Source organism: Podarcis raffonei, chromosome 5, assembly GCF_027172205.1.
Source record: "Podarcis raffonei isolate rPodRaf1 chromosome 5, rPodRaf1.pri, whole genome shotgun sequence".
In the NCBI taxonomy this organism is placed as follows: Eukaryota; Metazoa; Chordata; class Lepidosauria; order Squamata; family Lacertidae; genus Podarcis; species Podarcis raffonei.
In genome coordinates this window covers 31,647,454-31,667,908 of record NC_070606.1, presented here as the reverse complement: position 1 = coordinate 31,667,908, position 20,455 = coordinate 31,647,454, and the positions used below count along the sequence as shown (strand labels likewise).

The 20,455-nt window shown below is 45.7% G+C and overlaps 1 protein-coding gene across 5 annotated transcripts in view; it reads left to right on the top strand.

The window, feature by feature from the left end:
* The window catches only part of CDH23 (cadherin related 23), a 391,169-nt gene that overhangs the window by 357,315 nt on the left and 13,399 nt on the right, over positions 1-20,455 (top strand). For 3 of the 5 annotated variants that reach the window (XM_053388502.1, XM_053388507.1, XM_053388501.1), the window contains exons 43-55: positions 293-395; positions 2,103-2,228; positions 3,013-3,216; positions 6,695-7,153; positions 9,096-9,212; positions 9,359-9,583; positions 11,172-11,341; positions 12,046-12,183; positions 13,480-13,599; positions 14,957-15,134; positions 16,972-17,183; positions 18,459-18,653; positions 20,275-20,385. In XM_053388502.1, coding sequence (XP_053244477.1) covers positions 293-395; positions 2,103-2,228; positions 3,013-3,216; positions 6,695-7,153; positions 9,096-9,212; positions 9,359-9,583; positions 11,172-11,341; positions 12,046-12,183; positions 13,480-13,599; positions 14,957-15,134; positions 16,972-17,183; positions 18,459-18,653; positions 20,275-20,385 — 2,358 coding nt within the window. The other 2 variants (XM_053388503.1, XM_053388504.1) reach the window with 2 other exon arrangements.

Below are 20,455 nucleotides of genomic sequence, written 5' to 3'. Positions count from 1 at the left end.
ATCAGGTTCAAACAGCACATACCTAAAGAGAGGCAAATGTCCAAGCCTGAACCCCTTTGCGAGCATTGTATATGACCTACCTGTTTGAATTAGCCTCTAGGATTCAGGCTTAAGTCAAAAAAGCATAGTGAAGCTCTTGAGCAGCCTGTAAATCTAAACAAAACCTTAAAACCCCCGAAAAGACCAGTCTGTATTCTTTAGCAGTCGTGATGATTGTGCAAAGGAGCCCCTCCTAAAGGCAACTGCAGCTTCTTTTGTAGTCATTTTGTCCTTTTCGTTCACACCACTTTAGGATTTCGACTTGCTGGTGATTTCAGTAGCAGATGAAAATGATAATCACCCCCTCTTCACTCAGAGTTCCTACCAGGCTGAGATCCTGGAGAACTCCCCTCCAGGTATGTGCTTCCTCTTAACATATTCGAATCTCACAGCTTACAGGAGGTCCATTTGTTCAGCCCAGGTCTTCTGTTGTTAATGGGATTATATTTTATTTTTTACTTTTGAACAATATTGTGTTAAAACTGTTGCAACAAGTAATGTGCTGACTTAAGAAGGAAAAGCTGTTTAGGACATCTCAGTTTCTGAACACTGTTATCTGTTCTTCCACAACATCACTTGGCATACACTTGCCTCTTTACAATCTTCTCCAACCACTTTTTCAGAAATAGAGGAACTGCTCCCCCCCCCCAAAAAAAACCCCACCCAGATGCAAATCAAGTGAGGAAAAATTCATCTGATGTTAATGGTAAATGAGCAGAACCATCCTTGACCTGGAAAAAGCAGGTAGCAGACTTAGGACTCTCAATATGTCACAGGTAAAGATAAAGGGACCCCTGACCATTAGGTCCAGTCGTGGCCCACTCTGGGGTTGCGGCGCTCATCTTGCTTTATTGGCCAAGGGAGCCAGTGTACAGCTTCCAGGTCATGTGGCCAGCATGACTAAACTGCTTCTGGTGAATCAGAGCAGCGCACGGAAACGCCGTTTACCTTCCCACCAGAGCAGTATCTACTTGCATTTCGACGTGCTTTTGAACTGCTAGGTTGGCAGGAGCAGGCAGGAGCTCACCCCGTCGCGGGGATTCAAACCGCCGACCTTCTGATCAGCAAGTCCTAGGCTCTGTGGTTTAACCCACAGCGCCACCCACGTCCCATATGTCACATATAGTGGAGGTCAAATAAATTGTTTTGCATTAGTCGCCAAGAACCTAGAGCAGCTGTTGTATCAGAAGATGTGCTTAACAAAGTTAGGGAGCCGTGTTTGAGAAAAGCTGGAAAACATAAATCAAATTAAACCTGGTAAAAGTGGATTTGTTGGAAATGACAGAATTTTTTTTAACAGTTGGATGCTTTCTACTATGATCACTTTTGTTTTCTACAGATGCTATCCGTTTTCTGTGGCTACTAAAATACCCATAGTTCTTTTCTCTGTTGTGAAATGGCAAAATACTTTTATTTGTTTCTTGAAACCAGTAGTTTGGGATTTTTATGAACAAGCTTATGAATAAGTTTTAAGACCTTCTCTAACTCCCCTTCTTAAATAATAATAGCATATAAGAAACTGACTGTGAATTAGTGTGGTCCCATTTGCTGAGGCCAAAGAAGCGTACATATCAGAATTCATGTTAGCAAGTTTTCCCTGGAAGACATTGGCTGTATTTGTATTTCTTATCTTCCAGACATGGGTTGGAGAAGGCTTGGAAGATCATTCCTGATTCTCCAGACCTTTAAGTGCTTTTAGGTTCCTGTCAAAATATTTATACTTCAATAAACCAATGTCCTTGCCTGCCACACTCCCTGATAGTATGTGAGTTCAGAAACAAGAGGAGGCAAAACTCCCACTAAATGTCCTTTTCATTTCAATATTCCTGATGAATTGTGTGTGTGTTTTTTGTTTTGTTTTAGCAGGGCTGTAAGGCGTCTCCCAGGGGGCTTCTTGATTCAGTCTGCCAAGGTCTCACCAGGCACTTCTTTTTTGTCTCATGCTTCATAGGACCTCACCCTGTTTCACCCATTCATTATTCACTGTTAATCATTGGGGGGGGGGAGGAGGCAGTCTATTGATGTTATCTCTCTGATTGAATGGCCTCCCATGTTCAATTCAGGAACTCGCATCACAGTCCTTAATGGGCCAATTCTAGCTTTGGACAACGACCAGGGCATCAATGCTGTGGTGACATACCAGCTCCTTGGGGCAGCGACAGACCTTTTCAGCATCAACAACAGAACAGGTAAGAAAGACATACCCGCTTAGCAGGCAGGCAGCCTATCTAGTGCAATGCCCTGGTCTGGGGTGAGGAGGTAATGGAATATTTGCCCTGACCAATAGGAGAGCAGGCCAGAAATGAACCTTGGGCTTTTTTAAAGCACGTGGAGAAGATCTGGGTTTTTGTGTGTAGGGAGTATTTTCTGTGAGGAGCATTCCACGTTCCACCTCACCTGCAATGTGAAGCAGGTACAGCCTTGCAACTCGTCTGTTTGGCTTATCGCTGGGGGCGAGCTATTGAAAAGACTTGCATAAACAAACTCATCAGTGGTGTCAGCTTTCGTTTACCCAAACAATGAATGAGTAAATGGGAGGCCAAACTGGAGGGGCCACTTTTATACCATGGCCTACTTTTGTCCTTGAGTCCTGTACAACAGTAGGCAGAACCTTTTGACAAAACAGTCTGCTACCCTACCGACACACGATTTTAGTGGCAAGCTCTACATGTCACATGTAGATGTCACATGGTGGTGTGGGTAATGGGCTTCACTGGGGGGAATTGTTGGGAGGTGACACGATATGGTCTGCAAGTAAGGAGCTCTCCAGGCTTCCCTTTTCCTTTGCCATTTGTTACAACTTCCAAGTGCTGGTACGCCAATTTCATAGAATCGTAGAATTGTAGAGTTTGCTGCAGATTTTATTTTGGCAAAATGAGATTTGCACTCTGTGGAGCATGGTAGAAATTTGGCTGCACATGCCTATAGTTAGTTCCTATCTTTCCTAATGGAATCTTTATTCATAATTTCCAGGGGTTGTTTTGGTGAGGCCAGGCCAAGTGATAGACAGAGAAGCCTTCTTGAATCCGGTCTTGGAATTTCTGCTGGTTGCAATGGATATTGGAAAGCTGAACAGCACCGCTAGGCTCACTGTGACCATTCTGGATGATAATGACAATAGGCCAACTTTTCACCCGGCACTGTTGACTGCTCACCTGCTGGAAAACAGCCCTCCAGGTCAGAATGAAGGCAAAGTACAAATAAGCTAGTGAGACTGAGATGAGGCTAGGAACTGGGATTTCTTAAAAACAACAACCATGCAGTGATAATTGAAAATGAAGTATGCAATCCAGGAAATCAAGAGATAAATTTGCAATATTCTACATCACTCTTAGGCCATTTATGGGCAATACGGATATTAGGTTGGATCCCCATTTAGTCATGCTTAGAGTAGGTCCAGTGTGAAGTCTGGATCCGGCTGATTATGTTTTTCTTACCATGCTGATAAACACACTTGTATTCTGGACACAGACAGACCACTGGAGCAAAATTCCAGTTAACAAAGGATCACATTTTTCTTTTTCTTTTTTTGCTCTGTTCCCATAAATTAGCAAATAAGGAAGAGACAATTATTTGGTTTTGTGTATATGTGTTTAGCTGGCAGTCACTACATAGTTTTGCCCACTGAGGAATGTACAAAGTGTTCGTCACTCTTTAATGTTTTAATGCTAGAGTTCACATCTTGTTCAGGTCACCTATATGGCCTACCTTCAGTTCACCATGAACATCCATATTGTCCTTTATGCAGCCCATTATAATAATAATAATAATAATTTATTATTTATACCCCGCCCATCTGGCTGGGCCTCCCCAGCCACTCTGGGCGGCTTCCATAAAAACCAAAAATACAGTAAAATATCACACGTTAAAAACTTCCCTGAACAGGGCTGCCTTAAGATGTCTTCTGAATGTCAGGTAGTTGTTTATCTCTTTGACATCTGATGGGAGGGCATTCCACAGGGCGGGCGCCACTACCGAGAAGGCCCTCTGCCTGGTTCCCTGTAGCTTTGCTTCTCGCAATGAGGGAACCACCAGAAGGCCCTCGGCGCTGGACCTCAGCGTCCGGGCAGAATGATGGGGGTGGAGACGCTCCTTCAGGTATACTGGACCGAGGCAGTTTAGGGCTTTAGAGGTCAGCACCAACACTTTGAATTGTGCTCGGAAACGTACTGGGAGCCAATGTAGGTCTTTCAAGACCGGTGTTATATGGTCTCGGCGGCCGCCCCCAGTCACCAGTCTAGCTGCTGCATTCTGGATTAGTTGTAGTTTCCGAGTCACCTTCAAAGGTAGCCCCACGTAGAGCGCATTGCAGTAATCCAAGCGGGAGATAACCAGAGCATGCACCACTCTGGCGAGACAGTCCGCAGGCAGATAGGGTCTCAGCCTACGTACCAGATGGAGCTGGTAAACAGCTGCCCTGGACACAGATTTGACCTGTGCCTCCATGGACAGCTGTGAGTCCAAAATGACTCCCAGGCTGCGCACCTGGTCCTTCAGGGGCACAGTTACCCCATTCAGGACCAGGGAATCCTCCACACCTGCCCGCCTCCTGTCCCCCAAAAACAGTACTTCTGTCTTGTCAGGATTCAACCTCAATCTGTTAGCCGCCATCCATCCTCCAACCGCCTCCAGACACTCACACAGGACCTTCACCGCCCTCACTGGTTCTGAGTTAAAAGAGAGGTAGAGCTGGGTATCATCCGCATACTGATGAACACCCAGCCCAAACCTCCTGATGATCTCTCCCAGCGGCTGCATGTAAATGTTGAAAAGCATGGGGGAGAGGACAGAACCCTGAGGCACCCCACAAGTGAGAGCCCAGGGGTCTGAACACTCATCCCCCACCACCACTTTCTGAACACGGCCCAGGAGGAAGGAGCGGAACCACTGTATGACAGTGCCCCCAGCTCCCAGCCCCTCAAGACGGTGCAGAAGGATGTTATGGTCGATGGTATCAAACGCCGCTGAGAGATCCAGCAGAACTAGGAAACAGCTCTCACCTTTGTCTCTAGCCCGCCGGAGATCATCAACCAGTGCGACCAAGGCAGTTTCAGTCCCATGATGAGGCCTGAATCCCGACTGGAAGGGATCCAAATGGTCCGCTTCTTCCAGGCGTGCCTGGAGTTGTTCGGCAACCGCTCGCTCAATCACCTTGCCCAAGAATGGAAGATTTGAGACTGGGCGATAGTTGGCCATCGTGGCCGCATCTAAAGATGTTTTTTTAAGAAGCGGTTTAATAACCACCTCTTTCAGCGGGTCTGGGAAGGCTCCCTCACGGAGGGAAGCATTCACCACCCCACGAAGCCCATCGCCCAGTCCTTCCCGGCTAGCTTTTATAAGCCAGGATGGGCAAGGATCCAGGAGACAGGTGGTTGGTTTCACTCGTCCAAGCAGCCTGTCCACATCCTCGGAGGTAACAGATTGGAATTGATCCCACTCAATTTGACTAGACAGAACTCTAGCACTCTCCCGCCCCGGCCCTGCTCCCACGGTGGAGTCTACTTCTTCCCGAATCTGAGCGATTTTATCTGCAAAAAACTTTGCAAAATCATTGCAGGAGAACATGTGGCCCATACTGGGCCCCGATGTTGCAGGTGGTTCCGCTAAATTGTGAACCACCTGAAAAAGTCGTCTGCTGCTGTTTTCTGCAGATGCAATAGAGGCGGTGAAGAAATTCTTCTTCGCCGTCGCTATCGCCACTTGGTAGGCTCGACGTTGAGCTCTAACCTGTGTCCGGTCAGATTCGGAATGAGTTATCCGCCACCAGCGCTCTAGCCGTCTCAACGATTGTTTCATTGCCCTCAGATCCGTGGAAAACCACGGGGCTGTCCGGGCTCCATGCAATCGGAGAGGGCGCTTCGGAGCCAAACAGTCAATAGCCCTGGTTAACTCCACATTCCAGCGGGCCACCAGGGAATCAGCTGAAAGGCCATCAACATGGGATAAAGCATCCCCTACCACTCTCTGGAAACCATTTGGATCCATTAAGTGGCGGGGGCGGACCATCCGAATTGGTCCCACCTCCCTGCAGAGGGGATGGGTTGCAGAGAAGTCCAGTTGCACCAGGAAGTGATCTGACCATGGCACTTCTTTCGTTTCGCACTCTCCCGCCCCGGCCCTGCTCCCACGGTATTATTATTATTATTATTATTATTATTATTATTATTATTATTATTTTGCTATACTGTCCTTCATTACAGGGCAGATTACAATATAAAAACACAAGAATACACGCCATAGTAACAAACAAACCACCACCCCTCCACACACACACACAGCTTAAAAGGCCATCCATTATTTAATTAGCCAAAGGCCTATGTTTTTGCCTGGCACCTCAAGATATATAACGAAGGCGCCAGGCGAGCTTCCCTGAGGAGAACATTCCACAAGCGAGAATTCTACAATCTGATGGAATTCATTTAGCTCTTTTGGCCCTATCTGTTCCCCATATGTTCTTTACAAATTGTAGGAAGGAGGTATTTCATATCATAGTATCGTCACACGTCTATATCTTAATGAGCTTTCTTTATAGCAGGCTTTAGCAGGGAAAGACTGCTGGAGACAACAGTTTGTGGGACTGATCCTAGATGACAGCTCTTGTGTTCTAAGGATTCAGGTAACTGAAAAGCTCTCACAGTCTGGGTGTCCCCCCTAGGTTTTTCTGTTCTCCAGGTAATGGCAACTGACATGGATAGTGGCCTCAACCAGCAGCTGAGCTACCGGATCGAAAGTGGAGCTCAAGATAGGTTTGTGATCAACACCAACACAGGGGTGATCAGTGTGGCCAACATCAGCATAGACAGAGAAGAGAAGGACAATTACCGGCTGACGGTGATTGCTGTGGATCGAGGGACTCCGCCTCTCTCTGGCACTGCCACTGTGAGCATCCTCATTGACGACATCAATGACTCCCAGCCAGAGTTCATCAACCCCATCCAGACCGTCAGTGTCCCTGAATCGGCTGAAATAGGCACGGTTGTTGCTGAGATGACTGCAAGAGACAGAGACCTCAATCCCCGGCTGGAATACTACATCATTGAAATCCTCGCCAAAGATGATAATGATGCTCTTGTGCCTGACCAGCAGGGAGCGTTTGCAGTGGATTTTAGAACAGGTACATGAGTCGGGAGGCTGAAATACTGCTCCAAACATGGGAGTGTAACACAGTTTCTAAGGAAAATGGCCAAAATCAACGGAAGGCAGGAAAAATGAATACTCTATACCATTTTAACATTAAAAAGGAACATTATCGGCCCAAAACATCATTTATAGTAGCAGTTTTATCAAATGTCGCTTTGTCAGACCTTCTGTATATTGAAGAGTTCCTAAAGTCAACAATTTATTTAGTTATTTGTGTGAACACTTTATCCCACTTTCCAGCCCTAAGAAAAAGCTCCCCATTGTGGCTGATGTAAAACTCAGCACCACCAAGTTTCAAAAGTTAAACCTTACAATCAAAAGAACCAGAGTTTAAAATCTGCAGCCAGATATTTAAAACCATTATAAGTTGCACTGCTGACTAAGAATGTTTTCATTGCCTATCTCAATGCCATCAGAGATGGGATTGGTCTCACCTCCTTTGGGAGGGAATTTCACAGTGGTGATGTTCTCAACACACAGTCAGGTTCGTATGAGAGAGCAAGATCTTCCAGCTATCCTGGCCCATAGCCATTCACGGCTTTATACGTAAGCACCAGCACCTTGAATTCAGCCCAGAAATGAATCAGAAGCCTGCCCATTGACATAAAACATGTATGATGTGGTCTAAAAAGGTGTGTGCCACAAGTGGTTGGGCTGTTTTGCACCAGCTGCAGTGTCTGAACACTTTTCAAGGATTCCTCCGCAGGGAGTGCATTACAGTAATCTAAACTGGAAGGTGACTGAGGTCTGTATCACTGTGTCTGTAGGCAGACCCGCCATTTCTAGGAAGGGGTGCAGTGGACACAACTGCCAAAGCTGGGCAAGACTCTCCTGACCACAGCAGCCATTAATCTAAGAACAGAATACAGTGAGGAAGATCCTCTCCCACCTTTTCTACTTTCTTCCCACCTCTGCTTCTCTTTCCTTTTCACGTCCTGCTCTTTCCCCTTTTTTCCTATGTCTGCCTTGCCCTTTCTGACTCTCCCTTTGCTTTCTCTGTACACTTTTGAATGGCTACTTGCTTCACTTCAACTATAAGTAACTATAATCTTCTTATTTCCCTTACGGCTCTCAGATCTGCAGGTTTGGTTTTTCTGTTTCTATGCGTGTGCTCAGTGTCTTCTTTCCATCTCAGTCAACACCTCCTCCATTCTCATCCTCACCATCCCTGGTTCAGTGCCGGTTTGTGTCTTGCTGGCAAAGAGCAGCCAAAACGTGCCTTCCATGCATTGTGTCACAGCCTTCACAGACTGAATGCTGAAAGCTCCTCGGAAGCACCTAGCTGCTAGGGAGTGGGAGGGGCAAGGATTTTTTAGGGTAAGTGAACTTCCGTCCTGTTCTTTGGTGGATAGGGCAGGGTACAGGATCCTGTACATTTTTACTCAGAAGGAAATCCCATTGTGTTTAATAGGGTCTACTTCCTAGCATTAGTGTTCAAGACTGAAGTCTTGTTCAGATTATTTGGATACCCTTTCACAGCAAGTATGCCTTGATACACATTCTGCATAGAACTGAAAGCATATATTCTGGTCAATATCTGAACTCATTTAACTTAGGGTGAGTCGTCATTCTCACAAAATACACTGCCTCTCAGTATCCAGGTTCGTTGAATAAATACAAGTCTTGTTCATAATATAAAAGTATGTGGGATACAAAAGAAATGTAAAAAAAACAAACCCAAAAATATTAAATAATGTATGGTACAGAATTGGGTTGGATTGAACCAAAGGAATCTGGATGTGCTGTGTGTTTATAGATGTGTTTTCTGGCTAGGGAAAATATAGGTGAAAAGAGACTAAGAAGCTTGTAAACATTCATTAGATGAATATACTTCTTTGGCCTGTGAAAGCTCTTGCTCCCATGGTTTGAGTATGCTATTTAGTTTGAATTTGCCCCCTTCTTTTTCTTACTTTCAGGTGCTGTGAAAGTTAAGTCCACTCTAAATAGGGAGCTGGTAGCCACTTACGAGGTCACCATCTCTGTCTACGACAATGCCAGCGACGTGGTGGACCGCTCAGTTAGTGTGCCAAACGGTACGGCAATTCCTGTAATTTTCACATTAAAATGAGTCACGCGATGGTGTTGAGATCAGAAAAGGAGAGGGTATCAGTCTGGTAAACGTTCAGGTGTTTTATCCTTACTCTTTCCTGTTCTCCCCTCCCCTCTCTGCCTCTCACAGCAAAGCTGACAGTAAACATATTGGATGTCAACGATAATACTCCCCGGTTCCGCCCTTTCGGGGCACTGTTTTTCAAGGAAAGGATCCTGGAAGGGGCCACTCCAGGGACCACCTTGATATCCGTGTCAGCTGTAGATCCAGACAAAGGTGCTAATGGTCAGATCACTTATGAGCTACTTGACCTTTCACCTGAGGGATATGTCCAGCTGGAAGACAGCTCAGCAGGTAGGTGGGACACATGGGACCCCCACTCCTCCATTCTTACCAGGATATCCCTAAGGGATCCCTAAGGAAGGTTCTCCGTATGGGGGAGGGGAAATGTACCATTTTATTTCCCATCGTTTTCCCAATGGCACAGGAAGTTTCATTGTTTGGGCAGTCTTATGAAAATAAAGTTCATATGAAACCTTTTCTACTTCACTCAGGTCTCTGTTAGGGCTGACCTCAATAGCCAAGTTCATTTGGCCAAGAACTAAACATACCTCCTGTATGTTCCTGCATCATTTGTTTCCTTCGTAATTTGTAGAAATTGTTTAATTATGAAGACCTATTTAACATAGCGCCATCACTGTACATGGTGCTTTACTATGTAGCATAAGCCAAAAACAAAAACAAAAAACCCAACAAACGTGTCCTTGCCCCCAAGGAGATTACAAACTAAATTTAGGCTTTTGGACCTAACTTTTTTGGGAGACGGGCAGTACAAAAGGTGCTTTCAGGTGGGCTAGTTATTGGCACAAAATTTTGTTGTTATCCTTCACTTTCTAGTGCAATGATCCCATCACTTTTCTAACTGCAAAAAAGTCCAGTAAGAAACTGTTAGCTGGCAGTGTCGTATAACTTCTGTATGGCACTATCTGGAGGAGTGTTCAATAAATTGTTCTGTGTTGTAAACAGCCAGTCTGGGATCTCTGAAAGACTGTACTAGCGTGTTCTTTGCTTGTAATGCAGGAATCAATGGACACCAGAGGTTCAGCAAGCTCTCCGCAGAATCAATATTTGTGGTCCCCTTTGGTTCACATGCATGGCTTGTACCCAACAGGAGGTTGGAGTTCATTGTTCTGGGCCCCCTAGTGGAGGTCAGACAGGCGCCCTTGATGTTGCATTTCCAGTACCCATGAAATACAGTTGTACCTTGGATCCCAAACGCCTTGGTAGTCGGACGTTTTGGCTCCCGAATGCCACAAACTCGAAAGTGAGTGTTCCAGTTTGTGAAGATTCTTTGGAACCCAAATGTCTGACAGGGCTTCCACAGCTTCCTATTGGCTGCAGGAGCTTCCTGCAGCCAATCAGAAGCCACACTTTGGTTTCTGAATGTTTTGGAAGTCAAACGGACTTCCAGAACAGATTCCGTTCAAGAACCAAGGTACAATTGTACTTACTTATTCCAGCAAGCATTTTAACTGAATTCTGATTTTACAGTTTTAACCAATTTTTATTTCTGTTGTATCCTACTTAGAGACAGCTGTAATTAAGTAGTAGATAATAAAATAAATAATGTTTATCAAAAGCGTTGTTTTTCCTCCAGCCAAGTGGAGCTTCATTCTTAGCATGAAATGACCACCAGACCCTTAAGATTTTCATTAGCAATGGCCCTGGACATATGTTTCTGGATAAGCATTTCGAAATTTGTCCCAAGGGCCGCAAGAGAGTCTTAACTGTCTGCCATTCCAATAGTAGAACCAGCCGTCTGCGGGCATGTCCTTTTTATTTTATTTTTAATGCCCATTCAGGATAGTTTATTTGAAGGCTGCAGAGAGGTGGGAGAAAAATTAGCATCAGTCAAAATGGCAGTCATAATCTTCTCTTTTAGGAAAAGTAATTTCCAACAGGACGGTGGACTATGAAGAAGTTCAATGGCTGAACTTCACTGTTCGGGCTTCAGACAATGGATCTCCCCGGAGATCAGCCGAGATACCAGTGCACCTAGAAATTGTGGATATCAATGACAACAACCCCATCTTCAGCCAGCCATCCTACCAGGTGAATTGAAACATGATGTCTAGGTGGGGGACGGGGACTTGGGAAGCAGGATCAGATGAAACAATTTCCTCTACTATGAAATATTATTAAGTGTCTGAAACAGCTCTATGGAGCGTAACATTCAGGACAGCATACCACCTGTGGTGTGAGATTCCGTGATAAGAATCACATTAAAATTAACCATATAACTGCCTGTAATTTAGGAAGAGATTGAATCCAAAGAAGCTCACGGGTGCGAAGAGGTCAGTGGCCCCTGGTTCACAATATATTGTGGGGAGTGAGGTGGGTGCAAGGTTAGATGGGGCTTATGTTCTATCCATCCAGTCTGAAATCTACCTCTGACCAGACAAATATCTCTGAGAAGTTCACTAGCAAGGACATGATGGCGAAGCATTTCCTTGTTGAGTGTCTGCTCCACCAGGTCCTCAGAGTCCTACTGCCTTTTTGAAAAGGAGCACTCTGTTTAACCATATCGGCTAGTAGCCATTAATAGACCTATCTTCTGTGAATCAGTCTTATGTTTTTTCCAGGAATGTAACCTAATTACCATCAACACATCCTGAAGCTGATTATTTGTTGTACAGATTAGGCTTTGTCATCGGTGATAGACAGGCAGCTCCACCACTCAGTTCGTGGCCTTTAGAATTGGGTCTGATACCAGTCAAAATGTCTGCCATCATCATTTTCTCTTGTCTTTATTACAGAAACCTGTCTTTGAGGATGTCCCACTAGGCACTGTCATTCTGAGGGTCCGTGCCACAGATGCCGATTCGGGACGCTTTGCCCAGATTGAGTACAGCCTGGGAGATGGGGAGGGCAAGTTTGGGATCAACCCCAACACGGTAATAAACCAAGCCAGCCTGCAAGTCTTTGACTAACCAAGCCTCTGTTGAGTTTCGTCTCTACCTTGCTTGTATTCAGGTCTACTGAACAACTACTAACAATTTAGTGGATAGCAGAGCCACTCCCACATTTGCCTGAGATCCGCTGACTATCAGAGGGCAGGTGGTGGGAAAAGAGAAGTGCATGTATAAAGAACTCATATGCTGCCAGGAAGCGAGTAGCAGAGTTGGGTGCAAATACCCACAGCTAGGGATGGACTCGACAGAGCCTGGATTCAAAAGTGGACTCACGTGATTCAGTCCAGGCAGATGTTTATTCTGTTTTATTATTTATTTCATTTAGACCCTCCACCTTTTCTCCAAAGCATACATGATTCCTCATTTAATCCCTACAGCCACCTTGTCAGGAAGGCTAGGCTGAAAGGCAGTGACTGGCCCCAAGGTCACCCAGTGAGTTCCACGGCCAAGTGGGGATTTGAACCCTGGTCTCCCCTGTCCTAGTTCAACACTCCAACCACACTGGCTCTCATGACTCGCTTCAGATCATGGGCCCAGTTTAAAACCCACAGTCCAGAGGGTCCCTTTATGAGCCAGTCCAAGGACTACAGCACTGCCCTCTCTCCTTTTATAAAAGAAGTTTCCTTTTAGAAAAGCTCCAGAACAGCCACCACACGATTCGAATTATAGTTAAACCAATAGTAAACTGAGTTGGAACGTACAAATGCCCCACATGCAGCGCTCAGGAGTCAAGCTGCATTTTAAGTAAGGCAGTTGCAGTCTTGGGTTGTCATAAAGCAGTCTTCTTACATCCGGGAATCAGTATACGTGGGAGGGATTACATACAGGGGAGAAGTCAGCATGGGGAAGTCAACCAAACCTCTTTATACTAGCTTGCTATAGACCAAGTAGGCAACGTCCCATGTCTCATGATGCTGACTCATCACGTGATACTGAGTCAGCATTTCCCCCTAGCACAGTGTTAACTCCTTGATACCCGCAACACTCCCAACAGACTTTACCTTTGTCACAACTGTGTCGCATATCCTTGACACATGCTATACCTTACAAACACCCAAAGAGACCAACCCCCAAAACTGCAACATTGGGGTCCCAGTGCAGATGTACCTTCAGTTGACTGCAAATGTCATTTTATATAGGAAAATAACTTACTGTCCAACTGAATCCCTGCTGATGCCCAAGTAGGAAAAGCAATGTGCTCCGTCTAGCAAATGCACCGCTTCCATAAAGGTGCCTGAATGCATCCAATAACTTTCTGAAGGTCTTTGTGTGTTCCAGGGAGATATCTACATTATGTCAACCCTGGACCGAGAAAAGAAAGATCATTATATGTTGACTGCTGTAGCCAGAGACAATCCAGGAGCCATTTCTAGTGACCGCCGAGAGAACTCTGTGCAGGTAATTGAGTGACATAGAGGCTTCACTGCATGTTTTGGAAAATGTACCTCTGTGGAAGAGGCAAAGTATCACCATATCTGCTTTGCTCAATTATAGTAACACCCAGTATTTCCATTCCAAACTTTACTAAGAGTACAGAAAAGAAGAAAAGTTAAGTGCAGTAACAGCAAATGTGCATAAGGTTGTGACTGCATGGAAGACCAAGGCAGGAGGGGAGATTTAATAAAAACAAAAACAAAGTCATAGACTGTGTCAGAAACAAAACAAAGAAAGCATGGAGAAAGAGAAATACGGTAGACGCTTGGGTTGCGAATGTGATCCGTGCGGGATGCATGCTCGCAACCTGCAGAGTTTGCAACCCACGTCTGCGCACGCGCGGGTTGCGAATTGGTGCTTCTGTGCATGTGCAAAGTGCGATTTAGCACTTCTGCACATGCACAACCACCGAAACCTGGAAGTAACCCATTCCGGTACTTCTGGGTTTCGGCGGTCTGCAACAGGAAAAAACACAACTTGAAGTGGCTGTAACCTGAGATATGACTGTAGATGTTATGGGAAGAGGGAGAAATGCATATGGGAATCATCACAATCGCTGCTCCCTAAGCTTTACGTAGGAACCACGTGGCACAGGCAGGATCAGGTAAGGAAAACCATACCAGCATCAGATGCTGAACTGCAGAGGGGAGGATTACTGAGACATTTCCAATTTACATGGACTCTTCAATGTTTTCAGTGCCATGTGGGAAAGGACAACAAATGCCACTCCCATTATGCAAGGATCCCCATCTGCATCAGGATTGGCTAAATATTTTCAGCCCAAGGCCTGCATTGGTGGTCAGCCACCCCTCCGGGGGCCACATCACCAGCAGTAGGTATGGCCAAAGTATATGTGTGTATGTATCTGTACACAGCCTAGATGCCTGCAGACCACAGACACATCACACGAACTGCACATGCTCTGGAATGGTTGCAATGCTGCCTTAAAGAGCAGGGAGAGGTCTTTATCTGTGATCTTAACACTGTGATGCTTCACAGTCAGCACTGGCAATAGGAGCCCTAAAGATTGGGCAAAGGAATTTTATCTCCCAATCAGGAAATAAAGTACTCTGCTCTTTAGAGATTGCACTCTGTATAGCGGACTAGAGCACTTCTTCTGATCAGATTGGAAGATAAAGCTGTAGGGGCTGATTCATAGAAAAATACCCGTTAAAAAAATGAGCCAGCTAAGTGAGGTTTTTTCGTATCCACGGTGTGTGCACCATTGTGATGGGAGGATCGTGTTGTTCATGTGCTTCAGTCTTCTAAGGGGCTTCTCCCCCCCCCCCACAACTACATTATTGGTTTGCTTTGATTTCAGGTGGTGATTACAGTTTTGGATATCAATGACTGCCGACCCCAGTTTGCCAAAAAACAGTATAGCACCAGTGTGTATGAAAATGAGCCAGGAGGGACTTCTGTGATCACGATGACTGCTACTGACCTTGACGAGGGAGACAACGGAATGGTGACCTACAATATTGAAGGACCTGGAGTAGGTATGTAGCTTCATGAACGGAGGAGGTTTGTAGAGAGGTGGGAAGAAAGAGAGCGAGACGGGTTAAAATCCCAGAAATTATCAAAAGCACAAAAAGGCTCACTTTCTTTCCGTTTTACAGAAGAGGGAGCGAGCAGGCAATTGATCACTGTGTAGATGTAGACAATATGTACCATATTGCTTTGTATGATGTTCTTGGTTATTGGTGTTAATTATTACCAGTTTCACATAGGAGTTGCAATGGGCAAAATGATTTGTAATGTCTTTACCTTCACAATAATCCTGCGGGATGGGTTACTGCTCCCATTTAATTACTTGAAGTGTCAGTGCAGAGGTAGATCTTGAATCCAGATCTCTCCAGGAGACCATGTTGGCTTTTTCTTTCTCTCTTGCTTCATCTCTCTTCTGTCAAGTGGGAAGAAGGCATCCGGATATGGGTCAATTCCTCCTACTGTCCAGGATAGGCAGGGTCAGGTAACATAGATTTGAAGACATAGGCTGACTGGGGAGACACTACCCTCCCCTGCATCACCCAGGTTCAGAAAAGCTTTCCATTCTCACCAGTTTTTTGGCAGTCTTCTCAATTTTCTCCCCTCTTAGATTTTGTCCTTTCTTCTCACTGTACACGTCTTCCTCTTTGTTCTGCTTTTTCTTCTGCTTAACGTCCACTCTCTACAGATTTTCTTCTCCTTTGAGCAATGGGTCTAGCAGGGAAAGGAAAAAATGAGAAAAGCAAGGAAGTATTATTACCAGGCCTGTAAGGAGCAGTCACAGAAGAACTGGTGTCAGTGCCACTAAACCTGCTGCCTTGACAACTGCTAGGGTGTCCCCAGAGGTGCACAATATCAGCTGCAAAGCCCTTTGCCTTTCTCTTGTGAAGCAGGAATGCACCATACTGCACCTCATGATCAGACTTGCTTGGCTTGAATATTCATTACACTCCCTCCAGTGGTGGGTCTGCCCATAGTAACTCAACAGGAAAATTCCTCTAGAGCTGGGTTTCCCAAACTTGGGCTTCCAGCTATTTTGGGACTTCAGTTCCCATCATGCCTGACCACTGACCTTGTTAGCTAGGGATGATGGGAGTTGTAGTCTGGCAACAGCTGGCGACCCAGGTTTGGAAAAGCCTGCTCTAGAGTGTTGGTCTTCAACTGGTGGGTCAAAACCCACCAACAGCTTGCAATAGCAGCAGCACCATCATATGAAAAGAAAGAAAGAAAGAAAGAAAGAAAGAAAGAAAGAAAGAAAGAAAGAGGTCTCCAAATGCTTGTTTGGGTTAAAGGTAGATCCCAGGTCTGGAAATATTGAAAGCTCCTTCTCTGCTTCATGGCTGAGTGGGTATTTGAAGCCTGGTCTCCAAGGTTTTCGTTTAACCACTACGCTATTTGAGGCAAAGGGAAATCACCTTTCTTCTGAAACTTGTATCCTCATTCCCACTTGTTTAAGGAGAGAACTAAAAATAACAGTTTTAACCTTTTCGGTGCTGTTCAGCCTTTTATCTGCTTTTTTAAAAAGTAGCAGTGATTTCTGAGTTTCCACAGGAACGTCAGCACTTCCGAGAATTTTTTATAGGCAGCCCTAAAACTATGAAACTTGCTGCGTGAGCTAGATATGTGCTGTTGCTACTAAACTTATTACTGTCTGGATTCGATTATTTAGTCTGATGTATCATTAGAGAGTAAATAAATTGAAGATGAATGGATTTATTGTTGGTTCACACACATTCCTTTTTCTCCATTTTGCTATTTGTTGAATAAGTTTATTGAAGTAAACTTGCAAAGGTTTGTTTCCGTAGTGCAATAATTAATGCAGTATCTGTACCACTCTTCTGCCTGTAGAGGCCTTCAGAATTCACAAGGACTCAGGGCTCATAACAACTCGCAGGCGCCTACAGTCTTATGAGAGGTTCAACCTCACAGTTCTGGCCACTGACAAAGGGAGACCACCTCTCTGGGGAACAACTATGCTCCAAGTAGATGTTATTGACATCAACGATAACCGTCCGTTATTTATCCGCCCCCCCAATGGAACTATCTTGCACATTAAAGAGGTAAATCCCTATTTAGAATTTCTCATGCTTCTGATAAACGATACAGTAGTCCAAGGTTGGCCTTCTGTAGCTTTATGCAGCCAGCTGATTTAATGGTGTAGATTCCCACAGCAGAAAGTATATCTGCTTTGATCCGTGCTTCGTCTCTCACCTGCTTTCCTGGACAGAAGCATATTTGATCATTCTCAATCTTAGGTACAGTAATAAGTAATTGGATATTATTAGGATTCACACAGTCGCTCTGGCTGCGCTATTGAGGGGGGAAATAAAAATTCTGCTTTTCTTTATGAACAAAGCAATGACTAGAACTGAAATGATGCATCTGTCCATCAGGTGGCAGCAATGCAAACAGATGAGAAAGGTGCCTGAGTACGAATATAAAAGTGATGTGTATTGCTCAGCTTGAGCTAACATGACACCTCAGACTGGGCTAGAACAGGAGGAGGATGACATCTTACTTTCACCTGCTCTCTGTATTATACAACTTGCGAGTACTGACGAACCTGATCTTAAAGTAATGTGTGAGCTGTCCTGAGAACATGATGGTGCTTCTGCACATCAGAGGCTCTGCTTAGAAGCTTATAGGCTTCTAAGTTCAGAAGTTTAAAGATATTGGCTGCAAGAGCTCTAAGTACAAGTTTGGCAGGCCATTCTGCTTTGATGAACCTTTAATGAAGGGAAGTGTGTGTGTGTGTGTGTGTGTGTGTGTGTGTGTGTGTGTGTGTAGGGATTTACGGTTCATAGGACGTAAAGGTAAAGGTACCCCTGACCATTAGGTCCAGTCATGACCAACTCTGGGGTTGCGGCGCTCATCTCGCTTTATTGGCCGAGGGAGCCGGCGTACAACTTCCAGGTCATGTGGCCAGCATGACTAAGCCACTTCTGGTGAACCAGAGCAGCGCACGGAAACGCTGTTTACCTTCCCGCCGGAGCGGTACCTACTTATCTACTTGCACTTTGACGTGCTTTTGAACTGCTAGGTTGGCAGGAGCAGAGACCGAGCAATGGGAGCTCACCCCGTCACGGATTCAAACCGCCAACCTTCTGATCGGCAAGTCCTAGGCTCTGTCGTTTAACCCACAGCACTACCCGCATCCCAATCTGTTTTGATGAACCTTTAATGAAGGGAAGTGTGTGTGTGTGTGTGTGTGTGTGTGTGTGTGTGTGTGTGTAGGGATTTATAGTTCATAGGACATACTGTTCCCCAATAGACGCTTCTAGACTTGTATCCTTAAAAGCTTCCCCAGGCGATACAATATTTGTGTCTGCAAACAGGAAATCCCTCTCCGATCCAACGTGTATGAAGTCTACGCCACAGATAAGGACGAGGGTCTCAATGGAGCTGTGCAGTACACCTTCCTCAAAACTGGCGCAGGGAACAAAGACTGGGAATACTTCACCATCGACCCAAACAGCGGGCTCATCCAGACAGCAATGAGGCTGGACCGAGAGAAACAAGCTGTGTACAGCGTAAGTCCCCTGGTCAGGAATGCTGGGACATTCACAGGAGTAGCCCATGTGGTTCTTTGTCTACAGTTGTGGCCCTCATTGCTCAGAAGGCTGCCAAGTCCAGCCTGCCAAAGATGTGTCCCAGTGCTGCGATGGTGCCCAGGGGCAGGTGGAGAACTCAGACAAGCGTAACAAACATGGGAACATGATTGGGGATGTAGTGAAGCTGCAGTAAAGATGTGTGCTTAAACCAGGCCTAGAACCAGCATGCTAGTGCAGCCTTCCAGGTGCTCAGTCAATTCCCCACTCAAGCTATGTCAGCACAGACCACAGGCAGGTCTGAAAGATTAGGAGCGCTGCTCCCCCCTCCCAGGTGCAGAGATGTTGTAGATGTGATCTGGAAGTGTGAAGCCAGCTCCTTCCTGCTCAGTTCCTTTCCTAACTCTCTCTGTTTCTTTCTGTGGCTTCTATTTCTTCTTTAATCCATGGACAGCTCCACAAGCCACTTATAGGGGTCTACTGCAATGCTATCACAGGTTCAACCTGTTAATGTGGGCCGGGGGGGGGGGCGAGCCTCCATCCCATGGAGCCAGATTGATCCCAATTTGGACCACAAAGCCATTTTCCCCAAACCATGCCCATCTGTCCCATACCTGACATCCAATGTGAGCTCAGGTGTGAAGCTGACAGAAACACAGCTGGATTCCATAGGGAACTCGGTCACACAGCCAATCACTGCAGAAAGTGGGTTTGGAGTCACAGTCCATCTGCTGATGGTCAGTGGGTTCAAGTCTGTTGGATTGACTGCACAACCAACACGGTACTTGACTGTTAAGACTGTTAAGTTAAGACTGTTAAGAACTTACCGTAATTCGTTCCGGAGGTCCATTCTTAACCTGAAACTGTTCTTAACCTGAGGTACCACTTTAACTAATGGGTCCTCCTGCTGCTGCCGCGGCGCTGCCGCGGGATTTCTGTTCTCATCCTGAAGCAAAGTTCTTAACCCGAGGTAATATTTCTGGGTTAGCAGATTCTGTAACCTGAAGTGTATGTAACCTGAGGTACCACTGTACATCTGGCCCCCTCAGAAAGTAGGTTGGCCACCCGCTGCTTAGCATTTACAAGCAAGGCAAAGCACCCTAGCACTACAGTTCCCAAGCACCCAGCTGCCGACGGCTTAGGAAGTGCAGCACCAAGGCGCCACCTGCCAGTCGCCTTACATCGTAATACAGCAGCCCATCTGTCCAATTTGGCCTGTGAGGGTAGGAACTGATCAGGATCAGAGCCACTGGGTCAAAAAGGCTCCCCTACACCACACCACCCCTGATGGTAGCCAGTCAGGCTATTAAAATGAGGAAGAAATTAAGCTACTTATTAGTTCTAATCCCATGTAATGCCATCAGACACAGAACTGAGACACTGAACCAGCTTTCTGTTCTTCATTTTATATCCTAAATTAAGAAGTGCCCCTGTTGCCTATTTCCCCTTTCTGACTCAAAGGACTGGCTAGGGAGTAGAGTCTTCCCTTTGACATGGGGAGGAAAGGGGGAAATAAATGTTGGTTTCCTTCCGGAACTTTTGAGCTTCCCTTTTACAGACCAGGTGTTGTTGTTTTTTGTATGTGTGTGTGTTCCTCCTGCAGCTGATCATTGTGGCGTGTGACCAAGGCCAACCACCTTACGAGACCATGCAGCCCCTCCAGGTGGCTCTGGATGATATAGATGACAACGAGCCCGTCTTCCTGAGGCCGCCTGTAAGCAGGTCTATCCCTTCCCCTTTTGGACTTCATTGCAGCTGTGGAATACCAGGTCCCAAAATAACAA